Here is a 27,479-nt window from a genome sequence, read left to right as displayed (position 1 = left end):
GGAAAACATTCAAAATGGCTGGTTTTAATATGCTATTCCCAAGAATTTGAAACTCTAGCAGATACCTGAAAGAGGGGAAATAATGGGCAGGAGCCATCTTTTCAATGAAAATTGATATGGAAAAAACAGAACAATTCCAAAACATGGCCTGGGAGCCAACTTACTTGAAACCCTTCTTGAAAAAGCTAGAAGTACATACTTTATCAAAATCATGTATTCATCTATTCCTATCTAATCCCCATTGCTGTTTTGGAGGGAAGAAATAAACAGTACCAGAAAGGTTTCTGTTGAATTTTCTGTTCTGTGATTCCTGTCCTGCTGAGATTATTTTCTTTTCTGAGATCTTTTGGTGCGTGAGTCTCTTTCCATGGGTAGGGAGAGGCGGTTATAAAGAAGTATGATTTGAAAGCTAGAAAAAAGTGACAGCAAAGTTGTAAACCTGACAGAATAATAAGTAACATAGATGGAAAAACTACAGATGCTTTCAAACATGAGCTCCCCTGTCATCTTTTGTTGGGAAAAATAAGCCCAAATTTATTTCAGTATTCTGGGATTTCACGTGCAAGAGCTTCTATAACAAAGAGTTTGTATACCTGTAAGTTGCCCTCTTATTTCCCAGTCATATGAATAGAACGTACTGCTTTCAGCAGATCTCATCAGGGTTACAAGAGACTTGAAAGGGGAAATCTGGCACTGGTGTCACTAGCAGAAACAGTGCTCTACATTGTAACTACAAGTTTTTATAAATCAAGGGGGAGGGCTATGTGGTTTTATGTTTTTAATGTTACTCTTCTTTCTGTCAAAAGGTCCCATCCTTCTGTAATGATGTTGATGATATTGACTGCAGACTGGAAGATCAGACACAGAAACATTGCTTGGAATATAATTATGATTATGAAAATGGATTTGCCATTGGTAATTATTGATTCCATACATTTTCAGCCATCCGCATTGAATGCAGAGTAATTCCTGCAACAATGTCTTATGTGAGATACTTTTTAAAAATAACTGTGGGTGTCATAAGATAATAAGCAATTACATAATAGGTTTTATAAAAATATTATGGAACAATTTGATATCTGGTATTGATGCTGCTTCCTATATAGAAGAAGAGTTTGCTGAGATGCCTAGTGGTGGGAAGGGGAAAAAAGTGCACACATACACAGAGTCCTAGAAACCTGCCTGGTAAGCCTAGAGGAAGTAACTTTTTAAAAACAGAGTTTCAAACCAAAATACCAAAAATGTACAGTAAATGGCTTTGGAGATTGTTAAGAAAATGAGGACCTTCTGTGATGCTAGTTCAGATCTGCACAGAATCCTCACTGTGTTAAGTTATACAAGTCAAGTTTAAGTTTGCCCATTTAGCTGTGAGACTACTCCGTATATTCAAGAGCACATTTTGCACCATAATTGTACCTATATCAGAGTGAAAACTGTGTCAGTCCTTGTGATTGTTCCCACGTTTTTTATGTCAGGTAAGCTGTCTATTTCAGTCCATTTTGGAACAGGTTAGTGTCCATGTTATGCTGCTGTTGTCCTTGGCCTTTCTGAGTCCCATGGGGGTGCTCAGAGCAGAAAAGCTGAAAATGGAAAACTTACATTACCTGTTTTAGCAGGAGGCATCTTGTCAGACACACATCAGACTGTACTCTGTCACAGGACTGTGTCTCTTTTACAGGTTTTATAGTGGAGTTTCTTGGTAGAGCCTTCCTCTTATGCTCACCTCTTAGACATCCTTCACTTAGTCTGAGAGCATATTATTTTGTGTTCAGACATGGGACAGGGCTGGACGTGCAGTCTGCAGTTGTCACCAGGGTAAGGATGAATACTGATGACAGCTGAAACTAACCTGTAAAAGCATTTGAAAGAAACAGTGTTAAGGACGTGGAATTCAGGATCCTATTCCCTCCTGATTCATGACAACCTCTTACCAGAGTAAACTTGTTGCCATTTTTCAGGAGTTTGTCATTATTTTACACTGGGAAGGCAGGAGAGGAGAACTCTCCTCAGATCACAAGAGACAGCGGTTTAGAAAATTAGTTGTGGAATACTCGTACAGTATTAACCTCAAAGCTGTGAGGTTTACTTGTTCTAGTCTCCACTGTAAATTAAGCCTAATCTAATTGACTGCTCATAGTTAACTGGCAGATTTTTTTTCTCTATGTTTTTTAAAATAAGCTAGATCAATGAAATAGACCATGCCCCTCTAGATTTAGTCACAATGATAAAGTAGATTATGTAGAGAAAAATTGTTTTTTTCTGATTGAAAGTATGTACAAATGAGACCAGATGCCAGAGTAAATTCTGTGGGGTTTTTTTAATGGTAAATGTGAGTCAGAGAGATAGAAACTGGAAAAGGAGGGAGGGGGAAGAAAGTGACAGACAGAGATTAAAATAGAAAATGTATCACCATTCCACATAGGCCAGTGGCATTCCATCAGTTCAGTTCTGGTCTTCCTGGTGGTGAGGGTCCCACAAAACATAGAATCCAATGGATTAATATACATTCAGGAGATGGCAGGCACCTCCCCTGGGATGGGGGGGGAAGCCTTGCAGTCTTTTGCAACAGGCTCTGGATTTGTTACCTCACTTGGATTGCGTGCAGTCCTTTGGTGGTAGAAGGCCTCCGGAATGAGTCTGTGAGTGCTTTGGGGGTCTTTGATGGTTTATGACCCTTCTCAGCTGCCTCTCAGGTGAATGTCCTGTGTATACATGTCCTTCCCAGAGCAGGGGGCTGACTCCTCCAGTGTGGTGTGGAGAGGTTTTGCCATCACACACACAAAATCCTTCTCTCCCACCACCCACTGAGGTCAGCTAGGGCTGATTCTTAATACAGAGATATTCTTCCCTGAACCTGGTTTACCTCTCCTCAGACCTCACATTCTTTGTCACAGTCCAAATTCCAGTCAGGAGGTGTTGGGAGGTGGGTGCTTCGGTGGTTGCCCACAGGCTGTTGCTTCCTTGCAGTTTGACAAAAGTCTTTCTGTGATTTTGACAATGTTTAAGAGATTAATGACATTCAGTCCATCACAGTATATTACAGGTGAAGGACATTATACAGTGGCTGAATTTGTCTCTCTGTATAAGAGGAAATGCCTGTCTGGGGGTAATGAACACATAAGGTGATGCCTTTTTTGAGAGGCCGCATGATGTTAAAACTGTTCAGGAGTTGTGAGAAGAAGATGCAAAGGAGTCATGGAATAGGCTATGCTGTCTGTAATTAAGCAGGAAGAGGAAGAAACAGCAATAAGAAATTTCTGGTAGGGGAGGGTGAATGCAAGACAGAGGAAGAGAAAGAATTGCAATATGTGACTTTTATACCTATTTCTGTAAAGCTTTGGCTAACTGCACAAGACTCAGAATCTCTAGAACATCAGGAAAGAGATTGGTTTTTCCTTTTACATTAGTCAAAATAAGGATACAGTAGGCATTAGTGAGGAGGCAAAGACAACACTCATCATCTGGAGCTTCAAACAGACCATTCTGTTGTGGTTGTATTTTATAAATAAGTACAGGTATTTATTTTCCACATGATGTTGCTTCTCTTTTTGTTCTTTCTTAATGTCCCACAGGACCTGCTGGCTGGGGAACAGCAAACCAGCTGGATTATTCCTATGGTGATTTTGTGGATGCAGCACAAGAAGACTTATCCAAGCATATCTCTGCCTCTGTAAAAGCAGCACCTGCTCGGGTCAAAAGGCATAAGCTGAATGTTCCTATGACTGACCAAAAAATCAAGTTAATATTTAACATCACAGGTGAGAGAAGTCAAAGTATTTTCCTCCACATCTTCCTTCTTTTTAAAAATTGTGTTTCTAATACATTCAGGAAAACCTCTTCAGTTCACAAAAGTCTGTGGATGATGGTTTTTGGGACACATTCATAGGGCTATTTCATGACAGACTTTCTGCCTGAGGGAAACATCACTGCCTCATGTTCTTGGAGGGCTTTGTGCACATGGCCTGCTTTCAGTTCCCACTGATGAGCTTGAATTTTGCACTCTTGATGTATTCCAGAATGTGATGGAAGTGCTGACTGTAAAATCTGTGTGCTTTTCATGTTTGCTGTTTATATTCCAGCTAGCGTGCCACTGCCCGATGACAGGAATGATACATTGGAACTGGAAAACCAGAGACGGCTCCTTAAAACTCTGGAAACAATCACAAACAGGCTTAATAGAACTCTCAATAAGGAACCCATGTATTCTTTTCAGTTTGCATCTGAACTCATTGTAGCTGACACCAACTCACTGGAGACTGAGAAGGCCTTTCTTTTCTGCAGGCCTGGTTCTGTTCTGAGAGGGAGAATGTGTGGTAAGCCAGACAACTTGTTTCTTACATATATTTACAATCCTTTTGCAAAGCCAATTTTTCGAGGTTGTTTGCAGAGGGTTATGATTTGACACAGTCCAGTGCTTGTGGTCTCCCATAACAATAAACTGCAAAAATGCTTCGCACAGTTCGGCTTCCAGAGAATGTTTATGTTCCTAACCAAGGCCTGTGGAAAAGGGATGCTTTTGTACCCAGGATTCCAGTCTCATGGGGAAATCAGGCATATCAACACTTGGTCATACACAAAAAACAGTGTTTGGTATGCAGTCTTTTAACCCTGTTAGTCTTGTGAGTGATGTGTAGCTGAGACAGGGAATTGGATTCCATTTCCGCTGCATAGTTAAATCTTTGCAGTGTTCCAGAGAGATACCCCATCTGCTGAGGTGCAGACTCACATTTCATATAAACAGTTTGACTAAACAGGAACTCCAGAGGCAAGAGGTATGTATGATTTTTCACTCTGAGGGGGACTTACATTTCCGCCATTACAGTCAACTGTCCTTTGGGTACCTATTACTCCCTGGAGCATCTCACCTGTGAAAGCTGCTGGACTGGATCCTACCAAGATGAGGAAGGGCAGCTGGAATGCAAAAGTTGTCCATCTGGTAGCTATACTGAGTATCTACACTCTAGGAGCATCTCTGAATGCAAAGGTGAGAACATTCCTCTTACTCAGGCAGCCACTTCTGAACAGTTGGTGACATCCTTTTGGTCTCCATGGTGGACATACCGGAATGAGGTTAGCCTGTGCAAAGAGAAGTCCTAATTGCACCTTAATGCATGCGTATAGAGAAAAATCCAAGTTCTCATCACTGCTTTGGCCTGTCCAGGCAGCTGTTTTAAGAAGAGCTGGCCTTTGAAGCCTTGCTTCATTTCTGTCTTTGATTTCTGAGATTGTGGCCCCATTTTTCAGGGACTAATTCTCTTAAAATAATGTCATTCTTGTCCTTGCCAGCTCATCTCCATCGTACACTATAGTGCTGAGATTTTGAACAGCTTAGAACCACTACCTCTTTCTTACTTGTTCTGGCAAAGAATTTGCTAGTTTTAATTCCTGTTTATTGTATTATCATTATTTTTTAATTAAAATGAGTTGCAGTCAATTATCTGTAAAGCTGATCAGAAAACAATTCACTGGTTAATAATTCACAAATGCACTATCAGTAGCTTATCACACTTTTCTTTTCTCTTTGTACTCGTGAAGTCCTTCAGAGTAGATGAAGCTCCAGAAATAAGTCCATGCAAATGCGATGTGTAGTGTGATTTCAACATTATTTTCAGAGATCAGGAGCCATGTTTCCTCTTGGACTTTGCTTAATCTTTCTGAATTCTTCTGCCTTATAGCTCAGTGCAAGCAGGGAACATATTCACCTAATGGTCTTGAGACCTGTGAAACATGTCCACTTGGAACATATCAGCCAGCATTTGGATCCAGGAATTGCATCTCTTGCCCAGAAAATACATCAACGGTAAAAAGAGGTGCAATGGATATCTCAGCTTGTGGAGGTTTGTAAAAGAAGGCGCAATGACATTTTTTTTAATGAAATACTAAAAATTTTTAAGTAGTTTTTTAAACATCAGCAAATGTAATCCAGTTCATCTGCCTGAGATTGAATTCCTCCTCAGGTTAAGTGTGGACCAAGCAACATTTCCCAGCAAAACAATAGGTCATGTTCTGGCACCCTGATAATTTCAGTTGCCCTCCTGATTTCCAAGGTGGATTCTTACCTAAAGACAAAAATGAGATATGTGATGACTCTGTACTTGAAGGGTTGGCAGTTTGCCAGCTCAAACCAAGACAGATGGGTACCTAAATGAAAATAGAACCTTACTCCTTACAAAAGAGAAAGGGAATGACAGGATATGTGTCACTATTATCTCTGGAACAGTTTCCACGTTTTCTGTATAAAACCAATGAATTTTAGCAGAATTTGTTCCATAATTCTTTCTAAGAAATTCTCTTCAGCTGTCTTTGACAAGGTTTGCCAGAAGGATTCCCAGGGGAAATAGTCTGCAGGGATTGATGGTAAAAATATTCTTGTCTTCATCCTTACTCCTTCTCGAAGAGAAAAAAAAAAGTGAAATAGGTGTGAGAGATGAAAGTGAAAGGAAGTTCCATTTAAAAGATGCCCCCAGAACAGCAAAAGTAGTAGAATGAAATACTTCCTAGATATTTTCATGGTCCTTTGGAAAGACATGTCACCTCACGGAAGAATTTAAATAGGTATTTGCTAGAGTTGTGAATTCCTGACATGTTTCATCCTGTTCCTTTTATGTCTAAGGAGGGACTATGAGGAGAAGAAAGTGATGAAAAAGAGGTGGGTGGAGGTAAGGTGAAGGTCCAAGAGATCAGATCACTCAAAATAATGTCTTTTTGTTCTCGCAGTACCATGTCTTGCAGGCGAGTTCTCTCGTACAGGCTTGAGACCTTGCTACCCTTGTCCCAGAGACTACTATCAACCAGATCCAGGAAAGTCCTACTGCTTGTCTTGTCCCTTTTATGGAACAACAACTGTCATCGGTGCCAGATCCATCACAGATTGTTCAAGTAAGCCAAATTATCTCTTCTGGATAAACTGAATGAAGGAAACAGCTACAGAATAGTCATGGGTAGTCTTAATAGAAAACATTCCAATTACTCTCCTGATATACGTAGACCTTTAATTTCAACCAGGGAAGTTCATAGCTGGCTCTGCCTACTGATGTAGCCTCTGGTTATGTAGGAGTGACTGTGTGAGTCATACCAAGGCTCAGTAAACTGAGAATACAATTGCAGAGAGTGTGTGTATACACTGTGTATGTGTACTATATATGTGCCTTAGTTTAGAAGACAACTAAGATATTTATATGGACCAGAAAAGAAGGGCTTCCCCAAAAAAATCACCGCAGCTTTGAAATTTAGGAGTTTTAATCAGAAAAATGTATAGGAACAAAGGATAACAGTTCTTAACTATAAAGATATATATACGTAACCAAAACTAGGACAAAACAAACAACTACACTGTACCCCCAAAGGCAAAAAAAAACCCCCACCTTTAAATGAAACTGAATTTTTTATCTCAGTTCCTTTTGATGCAATTTATTTACGGACAGCAGCGGGTCACTGTCGCACCTCGACTGGCAGCAAAGTGACTCACAGTTTCTCTGGTAAAACAAGACAAAGGTAGTCTGTGAAGTGCTGACTCCTCCGAATGACTCATGTGGAGAGGTGGAGGCCACAGAAGAGGATGGGGTGGAACCCTCTGGCAGGCAATGCAGAGTCTTCTCTTTGTCCCCTGGTCAGGGACGGGAGACTAGGGACAGAAGCTGGCAGTGGTGGTGCTTACTACTGTGCAGATGGAGAGCTGGCTCAGAAAAAGGGATCTGTAGCAAGAATCCGGGACAGTGGACATGGGTCTTCTTTCTCTCTCCCGCCGACAAGCAGCACAGAGCACCAGAGCTGAGCTGGGGTCGTGGGTAGCCACAACCAGGGCAACTCAACTCCCTCCAAACACCTTCACAAGTCCAGCAAACAATGGGTTCCACTCACCAGAGCTGGCTACGAAACCCCCCCCCCCCCCCCCCCGCCCTCCCAAAAAAAACCCTCTTCCCCCCTCCTCAGTAATCAAGTTGGAATTCAAAGCAGTTGACTACTCCTTTTGTTATCTAGTGGCATGGGGGTTGGGCATTAGCTCCCAAATTCTGTGTTGGTAGGGAGAGTGAATTTCTTTAACATCCGAAACTACAATATGTATTCTATAGAGAGAGTTACAGATACACACTAGTATGTATATGCATACATGTATCTGTTTATAAAAACTTGGTGTTTTTTATATGTACGCACATATTTTAGAATTGTAAGTTCTTACAAATGCATATATGTGTGATGAGTACTGTAAAGTTTCGTTTTTATTCCCACAAATTCACTTTTTTTAGCATATCTTTGGATGCATTACTAATATGCAGTTATAATACCCTCATGGGATAGGGACCTTGCTGTACAGTATCATTAACTATACTCTCATATCTTTCTTCTTTAGGTTTTGGCTCTACATTTTCAGCAGCTGAGGAAAGTGTAATGATGGTACCAGCCTTTCCAGAAAATATCAGCAAGCAGTACAAAGTCAGCAGTCAAGTAAGGACAGGTGTTATTTTCCAGTGTTATCTCAAATGAAAGAAAAACTGCTTTATGCAGCAGAGAATGACTAACACCTTTCTAAATGTAATTGTTTTGGTGACTATATTTCCTGAAGGGATGAAAGCAATGGTTTACAGGGGAACACTCAAACTCTTTTTGTAGTCATAGAAATACTGTCACTGAACAGAAGAGGCATCAGCTGTTGACAATCTTAAATTCTGAACTTGAAGCCTTCACCTGATAAATGAAATATTTATTACACTTGTAAAAGAAATGTGAACTATACAGAAGAGGTTCAGCCAATCTATAAAAAGTAGATTGACCATAGTCAGGCCTCTGAGGTTTTCCATATGCTGAATTCCAGTAAATTCTACCAGTCATCTAAATCTATTGTACAATCTTGAGTTTACATATGTATCATAGATAGGCCTGAGAGGAGGCAAGCAGAGCTCCTTGCTGCTGTGAGTACCCCCTCTGTAACAGAGACAAGTCCTTGTGTGAAGGTCCTCTAATGGCAATGTTTGCTGGAGATGCCTCCTTGCATCTCCCTCCCAGTCGGTAACTCTTGACAAGACTGCTTGGATTGAATCTGAAATTGGGTTATTTTGTAAACAGGAACAAAGTTTACTCATGATAAATTTGGCCTGAACCATAATATAACATATGGACAGGTGACAAACTGATGTCCTATGATTTTAGTTGACCACTTACTCAAGGGCTTTGATCAATTCAGTTTTGCTGTGATGGAAGAAATAACGCCCCTGGTGAAGTTCCCTGCTAGCTCGCCTGATGGCCACTAGCAGGAAGTGATTAGCTGATATAAAAGAAGGCAAAGTGCACAAATTGTGACCCGTGAATCATAGCTAAGAAAATTATGAGGGAATAACTGTGATGATCAAATTTTGCTAATTAAAATGTAGTTTTAAAATAGTATTTCAGATGTGTGGTAGTTTTCTGTAGGGGTAAACATAGAATGGTTGGTGTGCTGAAGAGACGAAGAGGAAGAGCTAGAAGTTAATGCTGGTGACTTCTTTATCCCAGCTTTCCAAAGCGACTATAATGTCACTGTCCAAGCTCACTCGGCCGTGGCAGATGAACCTCAGGACTTAAATGGTGGGGCCAGTTCTGCGCACGCTGAGCCTCACCTAAAAATCCATTGCACAGGCTGGAAGGGCACACCCACGTGGGGTCAGCCCTTCCCAAATCTTCGTTCACGAAGCCAAGCCACACACACACATAGGGTGTAGTTTAAAACTGGAGTATTTTGCGCCACTTTTGCAGTAATTGTATCAGTCTTGCCTCTGGCAGGTCTTTCATGAGTGTTTTCTGGAACCATGCCACAATAATGGGACGTGCAAGCAATTGGGAAGTGGATATATCTGCGTATGCCCACTTGGATATAAAGGTAAAAAACTGAGAAGCACGTGGAGAAGCTAATATGTCCTAATGCCCTTAACGTGAGCAAATATAAAGGATCAAAACATTTCAACTACAGCCTAACTAATTGGAATATCCATCACACACTTAGAATACACAAGTATCAAGAAAATAAATACTTCCTCATGCTCTTGCTGAATTATAGTGTGTTTAGCAGAAATGGTTTTGAATGAGATTTCTTTTAATGTAGCTAGAGGATTTGAAAATGGTATCATGGCAATATTTATGATTAACAAAAGCTGGAAATTTTCACTCTATACAGATAATTCCATCTGTGCTGTGCCTGTATTTTTCTTTGGTGTTAGCTTCCCAGTTGCTTCAAAGAAAAAAGATGTCTTATAATTACACTATTATGAAGAAGTTACTTGTGATAAATGTTAAGTGCCACATCTGGAGCTGATTATTCTGTTGCCAAATGTGCATCACACTTTTCTAATAACATTTTGTATCAGGTCTGTTAAAACACAAACTAATGAGAAGATAATAAACCTGAATATCTGGTACCATAGGCCATTAATCAATCATGTTTTCCTACATTAAGTGGTCATGACATCTGTGTTTCTGAACAATTTCATTTGCCTCCCTATTCTCGGTCTTTTATTTTATATTCTAGGCTTGAAATGTGAAACACAAGTTGATGAGTGTAAATCATCTCCTTGTCAAAACAATGGAATGTGTAAAGATGGAATTGGGACCTTTGTTTGCCATTGTCAACCAGGCTATTCAGGTAATTTGTTTCACTTCATAGCTTTTCCTGAAATGGGCATTGTTTCTGTGCAGAGCAGATTATGCAGAAAACAAGTGCTGTGTAATTCCACAGCCTTGGAATTATAGCAGGAAAGCAATCTGATCTACAGGTTAGAGTAAGGTTCTACTCTATGTGAATAGATTTTGAAATAAAAGGATGAGCATTGGAGAATAAGGGCAAGGAGGGGGTGTGTGCATTTATGCTTCTCTTTTGTGAAATTTCTGGTCAGAAATAAGGAATACAGTTCAAGGAATTAGTAAATACTCACAGGGACAGTCTTTTGAGAGTGAGTGTGGCCTGACCAAACAAAGCATTTATGCAGTTGCTTTACTGCATTTCTATGAATGAGTGAGTGGGCTGTTGCTTATATTTTTTCTCAGTGGTTTTAACAATCAGCTGCATCTACATTGAAGGTATTGAAATCTATGGGGAAAGTAACATGCTTATGTACTTTTCCAAAACAGCACCTAATTTCTAAATATTAAAAGAAACTATTTAGGGGATAATTTTGTGTGATTTAAAAAAGTCTTTTTGTTTTCTACCAGAAATGGTCTCCCTCATTGTTTATGTATGTGGCTATATATTTATCAACAGCAATAATAGGTGGATGGTTTTTTAAATTTCGTAAGGCTGCACCATGGACTTTGTATCTTTCACATCCCGGCAGTTAAATAACACAGATGATCTCTGTAGCTGTTTGCAGTCAATCATGGAATTTAATAATCTGCTCTCAGTAGTCATTTGTTTTGCCGTAGTATGGTGTTTTGTTTTCCACATGCAGTCACTGCAGAATGCAGACAGTGACTGTGTCTGATGATGCCTTGTAATCCTTGCTGTTTGAAGGTCTCCTGTGTGAGGAGGACATAAATGAATGTAGCTCTAGTCCATGTTTGAATGGAGCCCACTGCGTTGATGGCAAGAACAGTTACCACTGCAGTTGTGCAAAAGGGTTCACAGGTACACCTTATTCTGTTTAAGTGAGCTGTTGCTCTATCTGACAAAAAATGTTTTCCTACCCTGCCCAAAGTATTTCCATCTCATTGCTGTATAGCTATATGTAGCATATATATATATATATATATATACATATATATATAATATATATATATACATATATATATATATATATTTTTAGCATATTTTATATGTTAACATAGATGTACTAGATTCCTTAGGTCCTTCTGATCTGTGAGAGTCTCTGTAGTGTAAATATGACTTCAGAAGGCTTTACTAAGTTCTAGGTCTTTTATTACTAATTTTGCCATGAACTTGCTGTGTGATGTTGAGGAAAGAATAAGGATATCCACATGGGTTCACATTGGTGTTTTTTTTTAAAGAAAAGCATTATAACAGTAGGCAAGACGGTCTATATTAAAACTGTTCCTCATACTCAGCTTCCTATTGCTTTCATAGCTTTCTTTAACAAATGCACATATCTTTTGATTATCATGTTGCCAAAGAGCTCAGTTTCTTCATTCTTCAGTGTTTGTAACTTAGAGTTTCTTTCACACCAGAAATCCCATAATCTTGTGTTTCTGGCCTTCACATCTCTCCGTAGAGCTAAGGTTTTAGCAAAATGTCTTTTGAAGCAGATTTATTGCTCAGAAAATCTCAGTTCCTCAGGTGATTTCCTGATTCAGCCCATATTATTCACATAATGGGCAAGATACATTTAAATTACTCACAGTTTGCTATGTGTTGATTTCTATAACTGCAAAGATGGTTCCCAAATTCTTTGATGGCTACTTAACAGTCCTTGAAAATCAGAAATGGGTTAGTAGTCTTCATTCTTAAATTAATTCAAACCAAATCTGTTACTTTCTTCTGTTTTTTCTCAGGTCATCACTGTGAAATGGAGATCAATGAATGCCTTTCAAACCCATGTCTTAATAGGGCTGCTTGTGAAGATCGAGTTGGCAGTTTCTCCTGCAAGTGCCTCCCTGGTTTTACTGGTGTTTTGTGTGAAAGAAACATTGATGAGTGTCTCAGCAGACCCTGTAGGAACGGAGCTACATGCAGAGATGGTATCAACAGCTTCAGGTGAAAAACAGACAATTAATGTAATACAATGTGGAAAGTGAGACAGATTGTTGTGCTTCAGCCCTCTTAGATTTCAGCAAGCCTTTTGGCAGCCTGATCCAACATATAGTGTCCCCTTATGGATACTAAAGGATTTTTTAAAAGCCAAGAAAATATATCCTAGTGTCTTCACTCTTAAAAAATTCCAAGGTAGACAGCAAAGAATATATGCAGAGTCTGCACTGTATGCATGGTAGGACTTCATCGTTTTAATATTGAACTTCCAGAAGAAATCCACCTTCCTAAACATTAAGAGCTCATCTTGCATTTCACTAGAATAATAGGTGATGAGCAGTTGTATATTTGGTAATACTACATTTCTGTAGCTTGGGAAGACAGGGATATCTGTACGTATACAGACTATACGTAGAGACTATAGAGGTTAAAATACGAACACCAATAGTAACTTCCAAATAGTTATTTTTATTCTTTAGGGTATTTGAACTCGGATCAGAAGTTAGAAATACCAATAGCATTGTCATATCTTAGATCACTGTATAGATAGGTGGTCCAGCTGTTAATGTCTGCTTTAAATAACTCTTTCCCTCTCCAAAGCCCCAAAAGTTTGGGTGCTTTTCACACACCTTGGTTTTCAAAGTACAAGAGGGTTTGGTGCCTTTATACTACCTTATGTATCTGCTTGAAAAGTCAAATACCTGTTGATTTTTTTTCCATTCTATGCCACTCCCATTGGCAGATCTGGCCTTATGAACAGAATTTCTTGTTATGATGGCTGCCACCTTTGAAGTGTGCTTCTCTTCCTCCATAGGTGTCTCTGTGTGGCAGGGTATACAGGACTGAACTGTGAAGTGAACATCAATGACTGTGACTCCAGTCCCTGCTTAAACCAAGCCACCTGTGTGGATGCCTTGAACTCGTACGTTTGTAAATGTTCCCCTGGCTTTACAGGCAGCAGGTGTGAAACAGGTACACTGGACTAAGTATCAGAAAATGGTGGCTTGACTAAGTCTCTGCACAAGATTTGCGCTGGCTAGGCTGATTTCATACAGTTTCCCCAAAAAGCAGCTATGGTGGTGGGACCCTGAGAGGCTGAGTGAAGCCTATGCGACTACACTGTTGATAACTGTAACTTTAGACAAGAAGCAGCATGTGTGCTCTGTCATTTCTCTTTTCTAAGGAATGGCTCTATCTTTTTAATACCCAGTAGGTCTATCAAAGTTAATTTGTATTTGCTATGTATATCTGAGTTAATTAGCTCTTGGTTTTTCTTGTATTTTCTGTAGGGCTTTGCATCGCAGGGTTAGAGATGAGTGTGTGGTAGTCTTAGCTTTAGAAGTCCTGAAGGCATCAAGTTCCCTAAAGGCAAAAAGGCCATTAAATTCCATATGGTTAGGCAAAATGGGTCACACCTAGCATAACTTTCCAGGGGGCATTTGAACCACAAGGCTCAAATCCATGTGTCTTTTAGCGACTCCATGAAAATTGCAAAGTGTTGAGCTAGTATCTGGTGAATCATTAAACAGAAGCTGAAGAAGCCATGTTGATTTTACAGAGATAGTAGAGGACACACAAGTCACACCTGCCATCCTGTGTCTAACATCCAACTTGCAGTAGAGTTCCACCTGATAACATTCACATGTAATATCCTTGTAAAGCATGTCACTCTGCACTGAACAGCAGCACAGAGGTGCTATTCCATACCAGTGCAGTGTGTTTCAGTAAGTCCAGAACAGGAAAAATCTTGGACTGTTTTGTTGTTTGGTTTTTTAAAATCTTGATTCTTGCCAGTTACATGGAACCAACTGATCACACCTCTTTAGGTTACTGGATGGTAGCAGGCTATGTCATTTCATTGACAGAAGACTGAAAAGCAAGTTTCATTTCATTGTTAGATAATCAGCTTCTTTTCCAATTGTCTTCAAACACTGTGTTTCTAGCTTTGTACCCTGGCTAATGTTAGACTGCTGAACATTATAGCTATGAACAGTTTAGAGTAATTTTTGTAGATGGGCTGTGTTTCATTTCATTGCATTTGCTTAGACTCCGTTTGATTCTCGTTCCAGTTTTGCAGGAATGTTGCTCTAAAAACTCTTTGTCTTTGTTGCAGAGCAGTCCTCTGGATTCAATCTTGATTTTGAAGTCTCTGGTATCTATGGATATGTCATGCTTGATGGTGTTTTACCATCTCTTTGTGACATCACCTGTACATTCTGGATGAAATCCACTGACACCACGAACTATGGGACTCCCATTTCTTATGCAGTGGAGAATGGAAGTGATAATGCATTTCTTTTGACTGATTACAATGGGTAAATCACAGTTCTGCTTTTCTGTAGCTTACAGATGTCTTGAATTTATAAAGTATAGAACAGAAGCCTGAATATCAGCTTCACCTACGTAGGGTAGAAAAATATGCACCCAAACTCTGTAGCTGAAATTGTCTCTTTGGTTTTTTTTCCTCCTTGCTTTGTTTCCTTTTACTTATTGCCCAATAGAATATTAATGGTGAGAAAGAACTGAATTTAGAAAACAGGATTTTTTTTTGTCTTGACTACATTCACATCAGATTTAAATGACTCCTTGAGACAATGAGGGATTACTTTGGAGCCTAACACTCAGAGTACTTGTACCATGACTCTAAATATGACTTGGACTTATACAAAAGCAGAGTATGACTTGTAGTATGATTCCAGTCTTAACCAGCTAGTTTAAGAATCCCCTATGCAGCCATGACTTGAGTCAGTATTTTGGTACAAAAACACATTACTTATTGCATCATACTTTTCGTATATAACCATAACTTTCAAGTCCTCTGAGACAGAGATATCTTGTATGATGATCTTTCAAGAGAGATTTCTTGCATGATACAGACTCAGTTAGGCAAATAATATTTCTTTGAGTCCTGTGGGACAGACCATGATTTTAAAGTTGCTGCATGCAACTGAGTATGCCTTCATCTGCCTTCCACGCAGCTGGGTTCTTTATGTAAATGGGAAAGAGAAGATAACAGACTGTCCTTCAGTGAATGATGGTAACTGGCATCACATTGCAGTCACGTGGACATGCACGGATGGGGCATGGAAGGTGTACATCGATGGAAAACTGTCCGATGGCGGCAGTGGGCTGTCTGTCGGATCAAAAATCCCTGGTATGCTTTACTTATATTATACCTGATCTGTTGCTTTCTTTCTGTTTTCATTGCAGAATTTGCTGTGCTTGCAAGAAAATGTTTATTTTGGTGTTTTTTGAGTATATCTTCACATTTTCATCATGTATGCAGGGCTCATGTTTGCTGTTCTTGTTTGTGAGGACAGTTCCCCTCGCTCAGCATCACTGAAGATAAAGTGCACTTTTCTGGGGTAAACTAGTGTAGTGAGTCTCTTGTTTGATACATGATGGAGTTCAGTCCACAAAGGGACCTGGGCTGAACTGGTTCTGTAAGGCCTTTGTGAGGATAAGTTTCACATTAAGTTTAACTGGAACTTCCCTTACAAATGTGTGTGCAGAGTTCGTTGATTTTGTCTTCTCCTGTTCCCTTCAGACATCTTTTTAAACTTATGTTTGCATTTTTCCTAGCAAGGCGGTTTTTGCTATTTTATTGTTTCTTGTGATCAGTGGTCTCAACAGTAATATCAGAAGACATGAAAAGGTGTACCTCTAGCATAGAAGAGCTGTACAAGGCTGGGCATCACATGGCTGCAAAGAGATTTTGTTTTGATAATGTGTGGATACTACCACCATCCAAATTTACATAGACTTTCAAAAAACTATCCATATTAAAATAAAAAGTAAAATACTGAAGCATTTTAGTCCATGTACCTTATGCTTTCCCCTGTCTTTCACAATTACATTGGAGTTACTTCCAGAGGCAATACTGCCTCCATTACTTTTTGACCATGTACACATACCCTGTAATATACAAGATGTGTGTCCACATGCTACTGGTTGAGGAGCAAAATTTAACTTGTATGTCATATCAAAGCACTGATGGTCTGATCACCAGTGTGCTTCTAAGGGTGTGGGATCACATTTGATCTATATGACTTTGCAAGCTTTTGTTTAAAGCTTTTGTTAAAGCTACTGCAAGGTGGCACTGTAAAATATGCCTCCATCTGCTTAAAACTCCATTTAATATTGCTTCAAATACTGAACTAGGAGTGGTCTCTTAGAGCCGATATAATTCCCAAAGAATCCGTAGGAAGTTTCTGCTCTCACATGTATTTGAGAGTCACTTCCAAATCAATATTCACTTTCATCAGTTTAGTATAAGGCTTCCCAGAGGTTTCTTGAGAAAGTTTATTGAAGGTGGCCAGTCTTCTTTACAGCAAAATCCTAGTAACAAAGAGTAACGAAAAGTTCTGTTTTGCTTAGTTTTTAATCTTCCTATGGGATCCCTGCTGTAAGGCTTCATTTGCTATCCCTGTTCCAATTCTGAGTTTAGGTGGTGGTGCACTGGTACTGGGTCAAGAGCAAGATCAGAAAGGAGAAGGGTTCAACCCAGCTGAATCTTTTGTGGGCTCCATCAGCCAGCTCAACATTTGGGACCATGTACTTTCTCCACAGCAGGTAAGTCCTTAACTGCAGTGTTTGAGCACAAGGCTCTAAATGTGGGATGAACATTTGAAAAGCATTCCAAGTTAGCATATTGGATAGAACTCTGTGCTTACAGAAGTTGGTGGGGACTAGATGGAGCTCTGACTTGGGGTAATAAGCTGAGTGTAGTAAGTAGAGTAGCTTTAAGCAAAACTAAGTTTGATAAAATCAACTCTGAGTCACCTTTTCTACAGAGCTGCAACTACTTTTGGGTTTCCCCAGCTTATATTGTTCAGAGGATTTTCCTTTCTTTTTTTCTTGTTGAATTTCGTGAAGTCTGGATTGGCTCTTTACTCCAACCTGTCAAGGTCCCTACAGATGCAATTCTGTCCTTGGACATGTGGACTGGGCCTCTCAGTTTGATATTACCTGCAAACCTGATCGCAGTGTGTTCCATCACCACTTCCTGGTCATTAGCATTCCAGTCATAAAGGTCAGGAGGTAACTGTTGGTAACACTTGAACAGCAAGGACTGATGTTCAAAGTTGGAGGGATTTCCTGGGGGAAGGATCTTTGAGTTTAAAGGTTTTGCTCTTCTCCTGGTGTTTTTTTAAGGTTTCACCACTCTTTAATGGTTTATAGCTGTTGGTAATCCATGTTCCAAACAAGAAATAACATGGAGAGAAAACAGAAGTAAAGCAGAATCTTGGCTTCCAGCATCCAAATGTCTCTGCTGTTTCTTTTTCTTTACTACTTTGATTCTGCTGGATTCAAAAGTACCCAGCCAACTTCGTTCTTGGCTTTTGGCATCACCAACTGTTGCATTGCCAAGTCAAATCTTCAGGTTTTTGTTCACTAGCAGTTTTGAAGCTGATAAACACACATGTGATTTTACAGGACACACTGGGGAAGAGTTTTAAGTGTGACTTTCTGAGACTTTCTCAGTAACTGCCTCTCTTTAACGACAGGCTTGGTTATATTCCCATTTGCTTCAGATGCAATGCACTTAGGAAGAGAAAGAAAATCCTGCCCTTCATATATGTTATTCAAATTACTCATCTGACAAGACAAGTGTGACATCAGACAGGAAGATGAGCCAAGTAAGCTTCGTACAGAAGCTTTACATCATTCATTTCAAAGATTAGGATAGCAAATCACTACCATTATCTGTTACCATCAGTTTTGTTCTGGCCAGCTGCAACTATTTTCTAAGTCTTACCTACCTATTCTCAGCCATAAAGGAAAGCAGGGTGAGAGAGTGTGTTGCCGAATGAATAAAATGGAGGTGGAATCTAGTCTTTAATATTTTTCATTTTGTAGGTTAGTTGCTTATCCACTAGCACATTCGTTCTGTATAGGTAAACCAGCAGTTTGGTTATTTTGTTGTTGAACAGACAGCAGTGGAAATATGAGTTATCTGTAGGGGACTGTGTGATCCTTTCTGACCCTGGATTTGCCATCATATGACTTGGAACTTGCCTTTCCCACACTGTGAATTTTAGTGTGTTGATACCATGCAGTTTTCAGCCCTTGACATAAGCAGTTTCCTTCGGCACATAACGGTCACCAAATGAGGGGAAAACGCTCCCAAGCACACACTCCGCACTCAGCATGGGGGTGAAACAAAGAAGCACTTTACTAAAGAAAGAGCCGACCTATAAAGGGTTGGTTAAGGGAGGTACTCAGAACTGGATGGAACCTTAAAGGGGGTTGGGCGAAAAGTGTGTCAGCAACCATTAAACATCCAATAAAAACAGAGTCCTGGAAAGAGGAAGGAAGTCTGAGGGGAGGGATTTGGAACTTGGACATGATTGGTCGAGGGCAGGGACAGAGTGGACTACTGACAACCCAAATAACCAATGGGGAAACGCTCATCAAATGACAAGAGAACGGACCAACGGGAACTCAGGGATTGGGGAAAAATGGGTGGAAGGGGCAGGAGCATTTCTAGTGGACCTGCTGGCAGCACAGCGAGGATCACCTTGGGAGGGGATGTGCCAGTCTTGACTCCCTGGTGGGTCTTAGATGCTGCCACAAGGCAGCAACACCCACAGTGGCAACTGCGTTGGCAGCACGGGGCAGGGACTGTACACAAGTGTGGCCAGCCCAGCTCCGGGGATTGCCCTGGCACCTCAGTGGCACCATGACTCATTAGGGAAAAGCCATAGGGGGAACACACAGGAGAGGGATGAATGTGGGTGGTAGCAACAGCGCGGGGGGGATACAAAACCAAAGATCCGTACAAAATGTTTTGCAACATCCAACATTCAAAATTCTGAAGTTCCAAGTCCACTGTCTATCCCTATTCCCATCGGCTCTGCTTCCTCACAATCCTCATCCATCCACTGCTGACAATATTCTTTCCATTCTTCATATGTTATTCATTTCCCTACAGGCACATATGGCTGAAGTGAGATCTTTGAAATAACCTGAGAATAAACAGAGCACCCTGGTTTCTTCTCCAGCTGTGCTGACTCTTGAAGACTCTGATTTGCCTTACTTAGTTCAGAGTAGGGGCACTGTGAGAACAAATCACTCTAAAGTTCATGATGTACCTTCCTTTCTCACAAGGATAGACATTATGGCACGTTATTCTTGGTAGTTGATTTCATCCACTGGAAACTTGACAGAAGCCATTCACCCATCTGCAAGAGTCAGTTTTCCAACAGAAGTGCACATCTGTGCTTTCTAACCAGTTGGTTATGCCCATGCTGCACGTTTTGCTTGAGTAGGCTGACTGTGCTGAGGTGTACACAGCCTACTGATGTACACAGCCCACTACCCATCTTTGCTCTTTTTTATTCATTTTTTCACACTGCAGAAGGAAACATTCATTTCTCCCTGCCAGGAAGTTACTGACATGACTTTCCAGAGAAAAAGAGCCAAAAAGTAGGAAGTATTCTCAGTAACCTACAACCTAATGTGTTTCTTAACTGAATAAACATCTCTTGCCCGTAGACCACTTGTCTCTCTGATACAAGAGGAAATTCCTAATTATCCCTTTACCGCACATTTTTCTTCCTCAGAGCATGTATGGGGTTTTTTTGGCAGTTCCATAGCTGAGATACGATAGTGTGTGTCCTGTTAGAAAGAATCATAATGGAGAGTACTGTGCCAATAATACATACCCTTAGTCCCAATAACCTTATGGGCTATTTTTCCTTTCTGTGCCTGAACTTAAACTGAACAAAGACAATGCAAAGTGAATTCAAAGCCCCGGTCTTCCATTTGCAGTTTTAAAATACTTAAATGTAGTAAAAATCTCCCTGAGCATACAATGGAACTAAACAGCCTTCTATTTTATAAATGTTGCAGTTGGGACACCCGAGTTCCTTTCAAGTGATTACTATGTGACATCCCAACATTAGGAGTTTGTCTGCACGTTTTTACTATTGCATATAGTTTAAACTGGTGTCTGAATAGTTTAAAAGTGCTGTGCCACCTGAGATTGTAGTCCCCAAGTTTCTTCTGTTGATGGCCAGATAGAAATATAATTATGTTGCTATGTTTAATAGATTCTCAGAGTCACTGTGAAGAAATAGAATTGATTTTTGTTTTCATCATAATACAGTACTGAAACAGTTGAAGGATTCCCATTGACATTTCAGTTTCTTGTAATAAGAATGCAAAAGAAACCCCTTCTGATGCCATTAAATGAGTTCTGTTTCTAATGGAAAACTTTTCGATCGAAGTCATATCACCAGATCTCCCAAGCTGTTAATCTGCTGTTGGTCTAACAGTGTGTTCCTTTCTTTCTCCTAAGCTTAGTTTGCCTATATAGTTCCTCTTGCAGTACATGGTTAGTTATGCCCCTGTCACATTTTGGTTGAAGTCTGTACCAATGTTGCTATTAGTATTGATGTGAACAGACCTTGCCTGCAGTATTTTAGAGAATCTAGTGAATCAAGTAACAAAATTTGGAAATTGCTTTATTAAGCTGCTCCTTTTTGTGTTTCTGTTCCTTAAATGTGGTGCAGTGATAGCAGAGTCTTCAGAATGCAGATCTTCAACATTAAGATCCTTTTGACTCCTAATTGACATTTTCCTGCAAATGGATGAGTTTTCTCTTCAGGCTGCATTCTCATAAATGTCTTTTTCTGTGAAGTAGATGTGTTTTCCTTTTACACTAACAAATTCAACTGTGTGTCAAGAACTGTGTTTTATTCCTTGCTCATATGTCAAGTAGTCCTTAAGGCAGTGACTCAGTATGACCACAGCTAGATGGCTTATAAGTACAGAATAATAAGTACTTCAGCCAGACACTTCTTGTGGTAGAAAGGATGAACATTACTCATTCAGTGATTTGTTCTAGAGCTGTATGCACACATGAAAGGAGTATTTTTTTACATTCTTTTCCTACAGTGTCCTTAAACATCACCTAATCAACTGTTTTAAATCCATAGGTAAAATCTCTGGCTACATCCTGTCCGGAAGAACTGCAAAAAGGAAATGTACTAGCCTGGCCAGATTTCCTACCAGGAGTGGTTGGAAGAGTGAAGATAGATTACAAGAGTATATTTTGTGCTGGTTAGAACTTTACTTCTAGAACCCTTTCTTTCCTGACCGATATTATAAGACTCTTTTATGAGGTCAACTATGCTAGCTTGAAACCTTTGCCCTAGCTTTGAGTAAATTATTTTGATAATTTGACAGTTAGAACACACAGTTGTTCATTCCTCAAATTCCAGGGTTTTGTAACAAAAGTTCTTTTAAATCTCTGATGGAGATTTATTGCTTCCTGAATTGAGATGAGGGAAGAATGAAGATCGTATTGGATCAGAAAAAGTTTTTCATTCCTTTTATTCTAAAAATATTTGGATGATATTAAAATTCCTACTGCCTCCTCACTTCTTTTCCTGAGGATTCCTTTTTTGATGTTATGTATTGATGATATCTAAAACCCTTTGGACCCAACCAAAGTGTAGCGCATGAACACTTCCCAGAGCTCTTTCCTGGATAAACTTATACAGGATCAAACAATTACATAACCAATTTATTTGTTTCAGCACATATCTGTATCTCTTACTGTAGGCATATATTTTGTTCACAGACTGTCCATCTTTGCAAGGATCCATACCACATCTGCGGGCCTCTTCTGCTGATTTAAAGCCGGGGTCAAAAGTGAGCCTTTCCTGTGACCCAGGTTTCCAGATAGTGGGAAACTCTGTCCAATACTGCCTTAACCTGGGACAGTGGACGCGACCTTTTCCCCGTTGTGAAAGTGAGTTGTCTGAGTGTGTTGGCAGGATTAGGTAACCCTAGCTTTTATTTGGACCCTATCATTATTCATGGCCTGTTTACTTCTGCAGCTAACATGCCCTTGAATCCATACACATATATGCTTAAATTGAAACTCATGTTTGACTGGCCAGAAACTATATGACAATCACATTCTCACATGTTTTTCAGTCAGTTTCTAATGCTCAGGGCAGAAATGAGTCCATTTGGATCAGTAGTCTAGTACTCACAGCTTTCCTCCTCAGTGGCATCAGGAGTATGAAAGATGCACAGAGAGTGCTAGAATATCTGTGGTATTTTTAAGTGTCACTGAGAATGTCTGGTTTGAAGTAGAAACCTTGACTTTAGTATGTTATGAATGAAAATTCTTTAAAGGCAGCAGATATTTCTGTTAGGGCGTAGCACTGCTACAAGACTTGCAATACGTCTTCAAAGAAACTGGGATGTATGCATTCAGTTCACCAAGTTTCTTTTGATTCTATGATTCCTGCTCCTGTTTTCTCTTTTTCTTTGGTGCTCCTCTCCTGTACTTGTGACTACACATGTGTTGGAGCTAATTACATTTTTCATTTCAGCAGAATAGTAAATTAGTTCTAGAAGTAGGTATTGCAAGATTCTTGAATTTACACATAGTTTGGAGAAAACCATCAAATTTGTTAAAAATACCTTTAAAATAGTTTGATCTAGATTTTATGTGATTTTAATGTCTTCCTTTTTATTCAGTTGTTTACAGCATAAGTCCACGCTCTGTCTCATCTTCTGCATAAAGAATAGCTTGCCTGTGAAGATTTACCCAAAAGCAAGTCCTGCTGGACAGACAGAAAGTTCACTGGCAGAGACAGCTTTGCGCTTTCTTGGTGTGTGATCAGGGATACGCCACCAAAATTCTGTTAGTGTTTCTGATTTCTCTGTACTGGGCCAGGCAGTTGAGCACAGAGCTTAGACGGAACAAGGCTGACCCGCCACCAACACACTGAGTGAATGAAGGCCAGACTCGCCCACTGGCCTTTCCTTTCAACCTATTCCACAAGTACCTGATGAATGAAAGTTGGTTGAAGATACATATTTCCTGCACAAGGATGGTGTGGTACTGAAAAAGTGCTGAATGAATTGGGCTCAGTGTAATCACTGTCTGCACCCACTTTTTCCACTGCTAAAGAGTCCAAAACCACAGATGCCTGACAGCCCATTTTTGTTACAGGCTCCTCAGGTCTATTTCTCTGCAGCAAGTAATTGCCTTCCATTACCGCAGGCTTTAAATTCTCTGCAGTGTCTTTGCACACAGCTAGTGAGTAAGGAGTTGCAATAATCTGTGTAATTACAAAGATGAGAGGTGTGTGTGTGTGTGGCTCGGCTTCGCAAACGAAGATTTGGGAAGGGCTGTCCCCCCATGTGGGTGTGCCCTTCCAGCCTGCGCAGTGGATTTTAGGTGAGGCTCAGCGTGCGCAGAACTGGCCCCACCGTTTAAGTCCTGAGGTTCATCTGCCATGGCCGAGGTGTACACGAGAGGTGTAGCTGCTGGAATAAATTCATGTCAGGTTGATTGAGATGCACAGAAGCAACTCTGCTAGAATAAATAGCATCCTCTGTCAGGCAGGTACAGGGATGTCTTCTGCTGATACAACTGGGATCAGAAGGGCTTACTTACTATAGTCAATCAAGGTGATGCCCAGGGTTGTATGTGAGATCAGTTCCAATCTCCCCATCATTCATGCACTCCCTGGTCTCAGGCCAGTACTCTAACCTCTCAGCTACTGTTAGCTCCTTTTGCTACCATTAGCTACTTCTGTGGTGTTTAAACACATTAACACTGAGCATGCTTTTCAGTGAAGTGAAATAACAAGAAATTCCGTGAAGGCAAACTTGCCTTTTTTTTTTTCCTTAAAACTCAGTAAGGACCACAATTTATTAGAACTGTCTTACAACTGAATGGCATCTGCTCAGATCTCAGTCATAGATGTCTCCTCCAGAGCTAGCAAAACTCTCTTAGCAGGAGCTGGAGAGTCCTAATAAGTCTCTTATTGACAAGTGCTCACAAAAAAGGACCCTCCACCAGATGTGGAATCAATCCTCTACCTCAGTAAAGGACTGTCCTCTTGCCAGTGGGGTTCCACAGCTACAGAGAAAAAATGTCCAGTGGTAGCTCTCATGTGGAATTACTCTGAAGTTGAGCTATGTTTGCCCTGCTAATATCTGTGCCTTCTTTTCACTCATATTGCAGGGATCAGCTGTGGAGTGCCTCCAGCTTTAGAAAATGGATTTTATTCAGCTGAGGACTTTTTTGCTGGTAGTACTGTTACCTATCACTGCAACAGTGGCTACTATTTGTTGGGCGACTCCAGGATGCTGTGCCTTGATAACGGAAGCTGGAATAGTATTTCACCATCTTGCCTTGGTAAGATGTGCCTACATTCAACTGCATGCTCTGACGATCTGACACTTCTCCTATGCTCTTAGGTTTGAGTGGGAATTCATTCTGAAATTCTGAAGACTTACCAGAGTCCCAGAATCATTCTCCAAAATATTTATTTTTCTGAAATACTGTGCTCAGCATTCTGTGAAACCAAAACTGTATTCTGGCACATTTCTCTGTCCGTCTTCTTGTATGCTACACTCCCTGCATTTATCAAACATATATAACATTATATACTGAGTAAGCCTGCATTGCACTCCCAGTCTCTCCAGGTCCTTCAGTCCTTGCATTCTGTGCTTCTGACCTGTACATTTCATTGTGCTTCAGCATGCTGTCAGTGCCCCATGCTCTCTGACCATGTTCTTTAAGATGTTTCTTGCATGGAAGTTGAAGTATTTAATACTAGATTTGCTTACTCAAAGATAGTTGATGCTGCACAGGATTTCCGATTAAACAGTGATACTAAATGTACAACGTAACACAATAGAAATAAATGCAAGTTACACTTGACAAAATACAGCACTTGAAATACACAATTTAGTCACAATTCCAATGTGTTTCCCATTATCAGACTCTGTAATATCTTCACTGTCACGACATTTCACATTGCCAGTATCTGGGAATGAATGTGTGGCTTAAAGTCAGCCCAAGACTGTTTCTAGTTGTCTGATATTCACACTTCATGTTTACTTGAGGCATATATTCAATTTCTCCCAAGTGCAGGTCTGGCTAACTCAGGGACACATTCACACTCTTTTAATGTTAAGTTCTTTTAATGAACTCAAGGAGAAGCATTTACACCACCGGTTGAAGCACTCAGCTGTTGATAGCTGTTTACCTAAAATAAAGGCCACCTTCCTATCTCCTTAGTCTCTGAGCTTCAGGGGCAGATTGCCTTTGCTGATGTCATCTGAGCCTTCTTGCAGTGTGTGGGCTTATTGGTCAGTCACACCTGCCTGTCAGCAAGCAGCTGAAAGGGCTGGGAGTGCACTTATGGACATAGTTCACATAGTTGCCATGCCATAACTTACTTGCTGGTCGGCTGGATGTGATGTACCAGATGCAGTGGCACAAGCTGAAGGGTGAGACAGACTGGCACTGTACAGCGGAGGGGGACTAGTGTCTCTGGTCTTGCAGGGCCATGTCTCCAGCAGATCCCTGCTGGAATCCACTAACTAGTTGTACCTGAATTGCTGTTGTCTTAGTCATGCCCAAAATGGGAGTTGCACAGTAGAAACCTAGCAAGATTTGTGTTTAATTTGACTTAATTCTATGTAGGTATAGCACATAATTTTTTCAGTCAGGATAAGGGGGAAAAAACCCTACAGTGTTTTAGTTCTGTCAGTTCTGTCAAAATTCACTTAAGAGTAGGATCCATCTGGTTTCGTAGCATTCTGTCCACTGGCACACCTTCAGAAACTATGAACACATCATCCAGGCTATTGTTCCTCTCTGCTTTTCTCCTTTGCACTTCATAACTCAGCCCAAATAAGAGCCAGTTCAGATCAGGTGCTGCAAGGCAGTCCTAATTGTTCAACCTCTATGCAGTAAGGAGGGACAGTGTTTAGAAGGAAAAGGCCTGTTGCCCCACCTTCCAGCTTGCCTGTCTCTCATAAAGTATGATGGTAAAATGAAAACAGGAGTAGTTTTGGCACCTGAACTCACCCTGTTACCTTTCTGATTCATGCTTCAGGCAGGTGCTAGCAAAGCCTGGTATGCCTATGCCCTGGAGCATTCCTTTTGCTCTGTTACAGGTCTGATTCACAGTGCACTTCCACTTTGTTGGAAGTTCCTTGCCTTACAAGACATTACAGAAGAAGCAGTCATTCCAGTTCTGCTGTGGTAGCACTTTGCATTCTCCTGGTACTTGTGTATTTGGCAACTGTTCTGATACTAAATGTGCAATTGTCATCCTGCATATCAGAAAGAAACTCCTCAGAACATCGTTGTGGTATTTTCATAGTGGTCAGACTCAGTAGTAGTGAAGAATAAACACGACAATTCGGCAAATTGTGTCGCTTTTTTAACCAAATTAGTTCCTTTGCTGGAAATTGGTAAAGAACCCAAGCCGTGTGCCTGTATGGTATACTTAGATCCACACGTGCCCTTACTTTTCAGTAAGATACTTTGGAATAGACCCTTTGCAATTTTGACTTGTTGTTTACATATCAAGGGCATTTCTTGACAGTCAAGAATAAAAGATGATATGAGGTATTCTAGAGAGAGGGTTTTTTTAGGGTTTTGTGGGGTTTTGTTTTCACTGTACAGTGCAAAACCACGTGGATCTCAAATTGTTGTTTTTAGGCACTCAGTCATGTAAATAGTTGCTTGAAATTACTAATATATTTTGAACTCATTTTAACTTTTCTGACAACTGCAGGCACTTCTTATGCCTAAACTAATGCAGTGCTCTTCAGCAAAGATGTGGCTCTAATATTTTATGTTTTTCCTCTTGGCTAAGTTTTCCTATCATACAAGTAGGAAGTCTGAGATACACAGCAGTTCCCAAGCAGATGTTTAATGCAGAAATCCTCCCTCACACTGGCTGTCCAGACTACTAGTAACAGTAGTTACAGTATCTGTTCTTTTGCAATTTGAAAACTAAATACTTTTTACAGAAGT

At 40.3% G+C, this 27,479-nt stretch overlaps 1 protein-coding gene across 1 annotated transcript in view; it reads left to right on the top strand.

The window, feature by feature from the left end:
• Nucleotides 1-27,479, top strand: part of SVEP1 (sushi, von Willebrand factor type A, EGF and pentraxin domain containing 1) — a 136,044-nt gene that overhangs the window by 68,703 nt on the left and 39,862 nt on the right. The window contains exons 14-31 of the mRNA XM_071580647.1: nt 807-915; nt 3,573-3,758; nt 4,080-4,313; nt 4,823-4,984; nt 5,676-5,837; nt 6,718-6,879; nt 8,351-8,445; nt 9,757-9,853; nt 10,499-10,612; nt 11,477-11,590; nt 12,472-12,673; nt 13,482-13,639; nt 14,781-14,982; nt 15,646-15,821; nt 17,115-17,239; nt 21,610-21,733; nt 22,257-22,427; nt 24,666-24,839. Coding sequence (XP_071436748.1) covers nt 807-915; nt 3,573-3,758; nt 4,080-4,313; nt 4,823-4,984; nt 5,676-5,837; nt 6,718-6,879; nt 8,351-8,445; nt 9,757-9,853; nt 10,499-10,612; nt 11,477-11,590; nt 12,472-12,673; nt 13,482-13,639; nt 14,781-14,982; nt 15,646-15,821; nt 17,115-17,239; nt 21,610-21,733; nt 22,257-22,427; nt 24,666-24,839 — 2,767 coding nt within the window. The remainder of the gene's footprint in view (nt 1-806; nt 916-3,572; nt 3,759-4,079; nt 4,314-4,822; nt 4,985-5,675; nt 5,838-6,717; nt 6,880-8,350; nt 8,446-9,756; nt 9,854-10,498; nt 10,613-11,476; nt 11,591-12,471; nt 12,674-13,481; nt 13,640-14,780; nt 14,983-15,645; nt 15,822-17,114; nt 17,240-21,609; nt 21,734-22,256; nt 22,428-24,665; nt 24,840-27,479) is intronic.

Source organism: Pithys albifrons, chromosome Z, assembly GCF_047495875.1.
Source record: "Pithys albifrons albifrons isolate INPA30051 chromosome Z, PitAlb_v1, whole genome shotgun sequence".
Classification (NCBI taxonomy): domain Eukaryota; kingdom Metazoa; phylum Chordata; class Aves; order Passeriformes; family Thamnophilidae; genus Pithys; species Pithys albifrons.
This window is presented reverse-complemented; position numbering and strand designations above follow the sequence as displayed.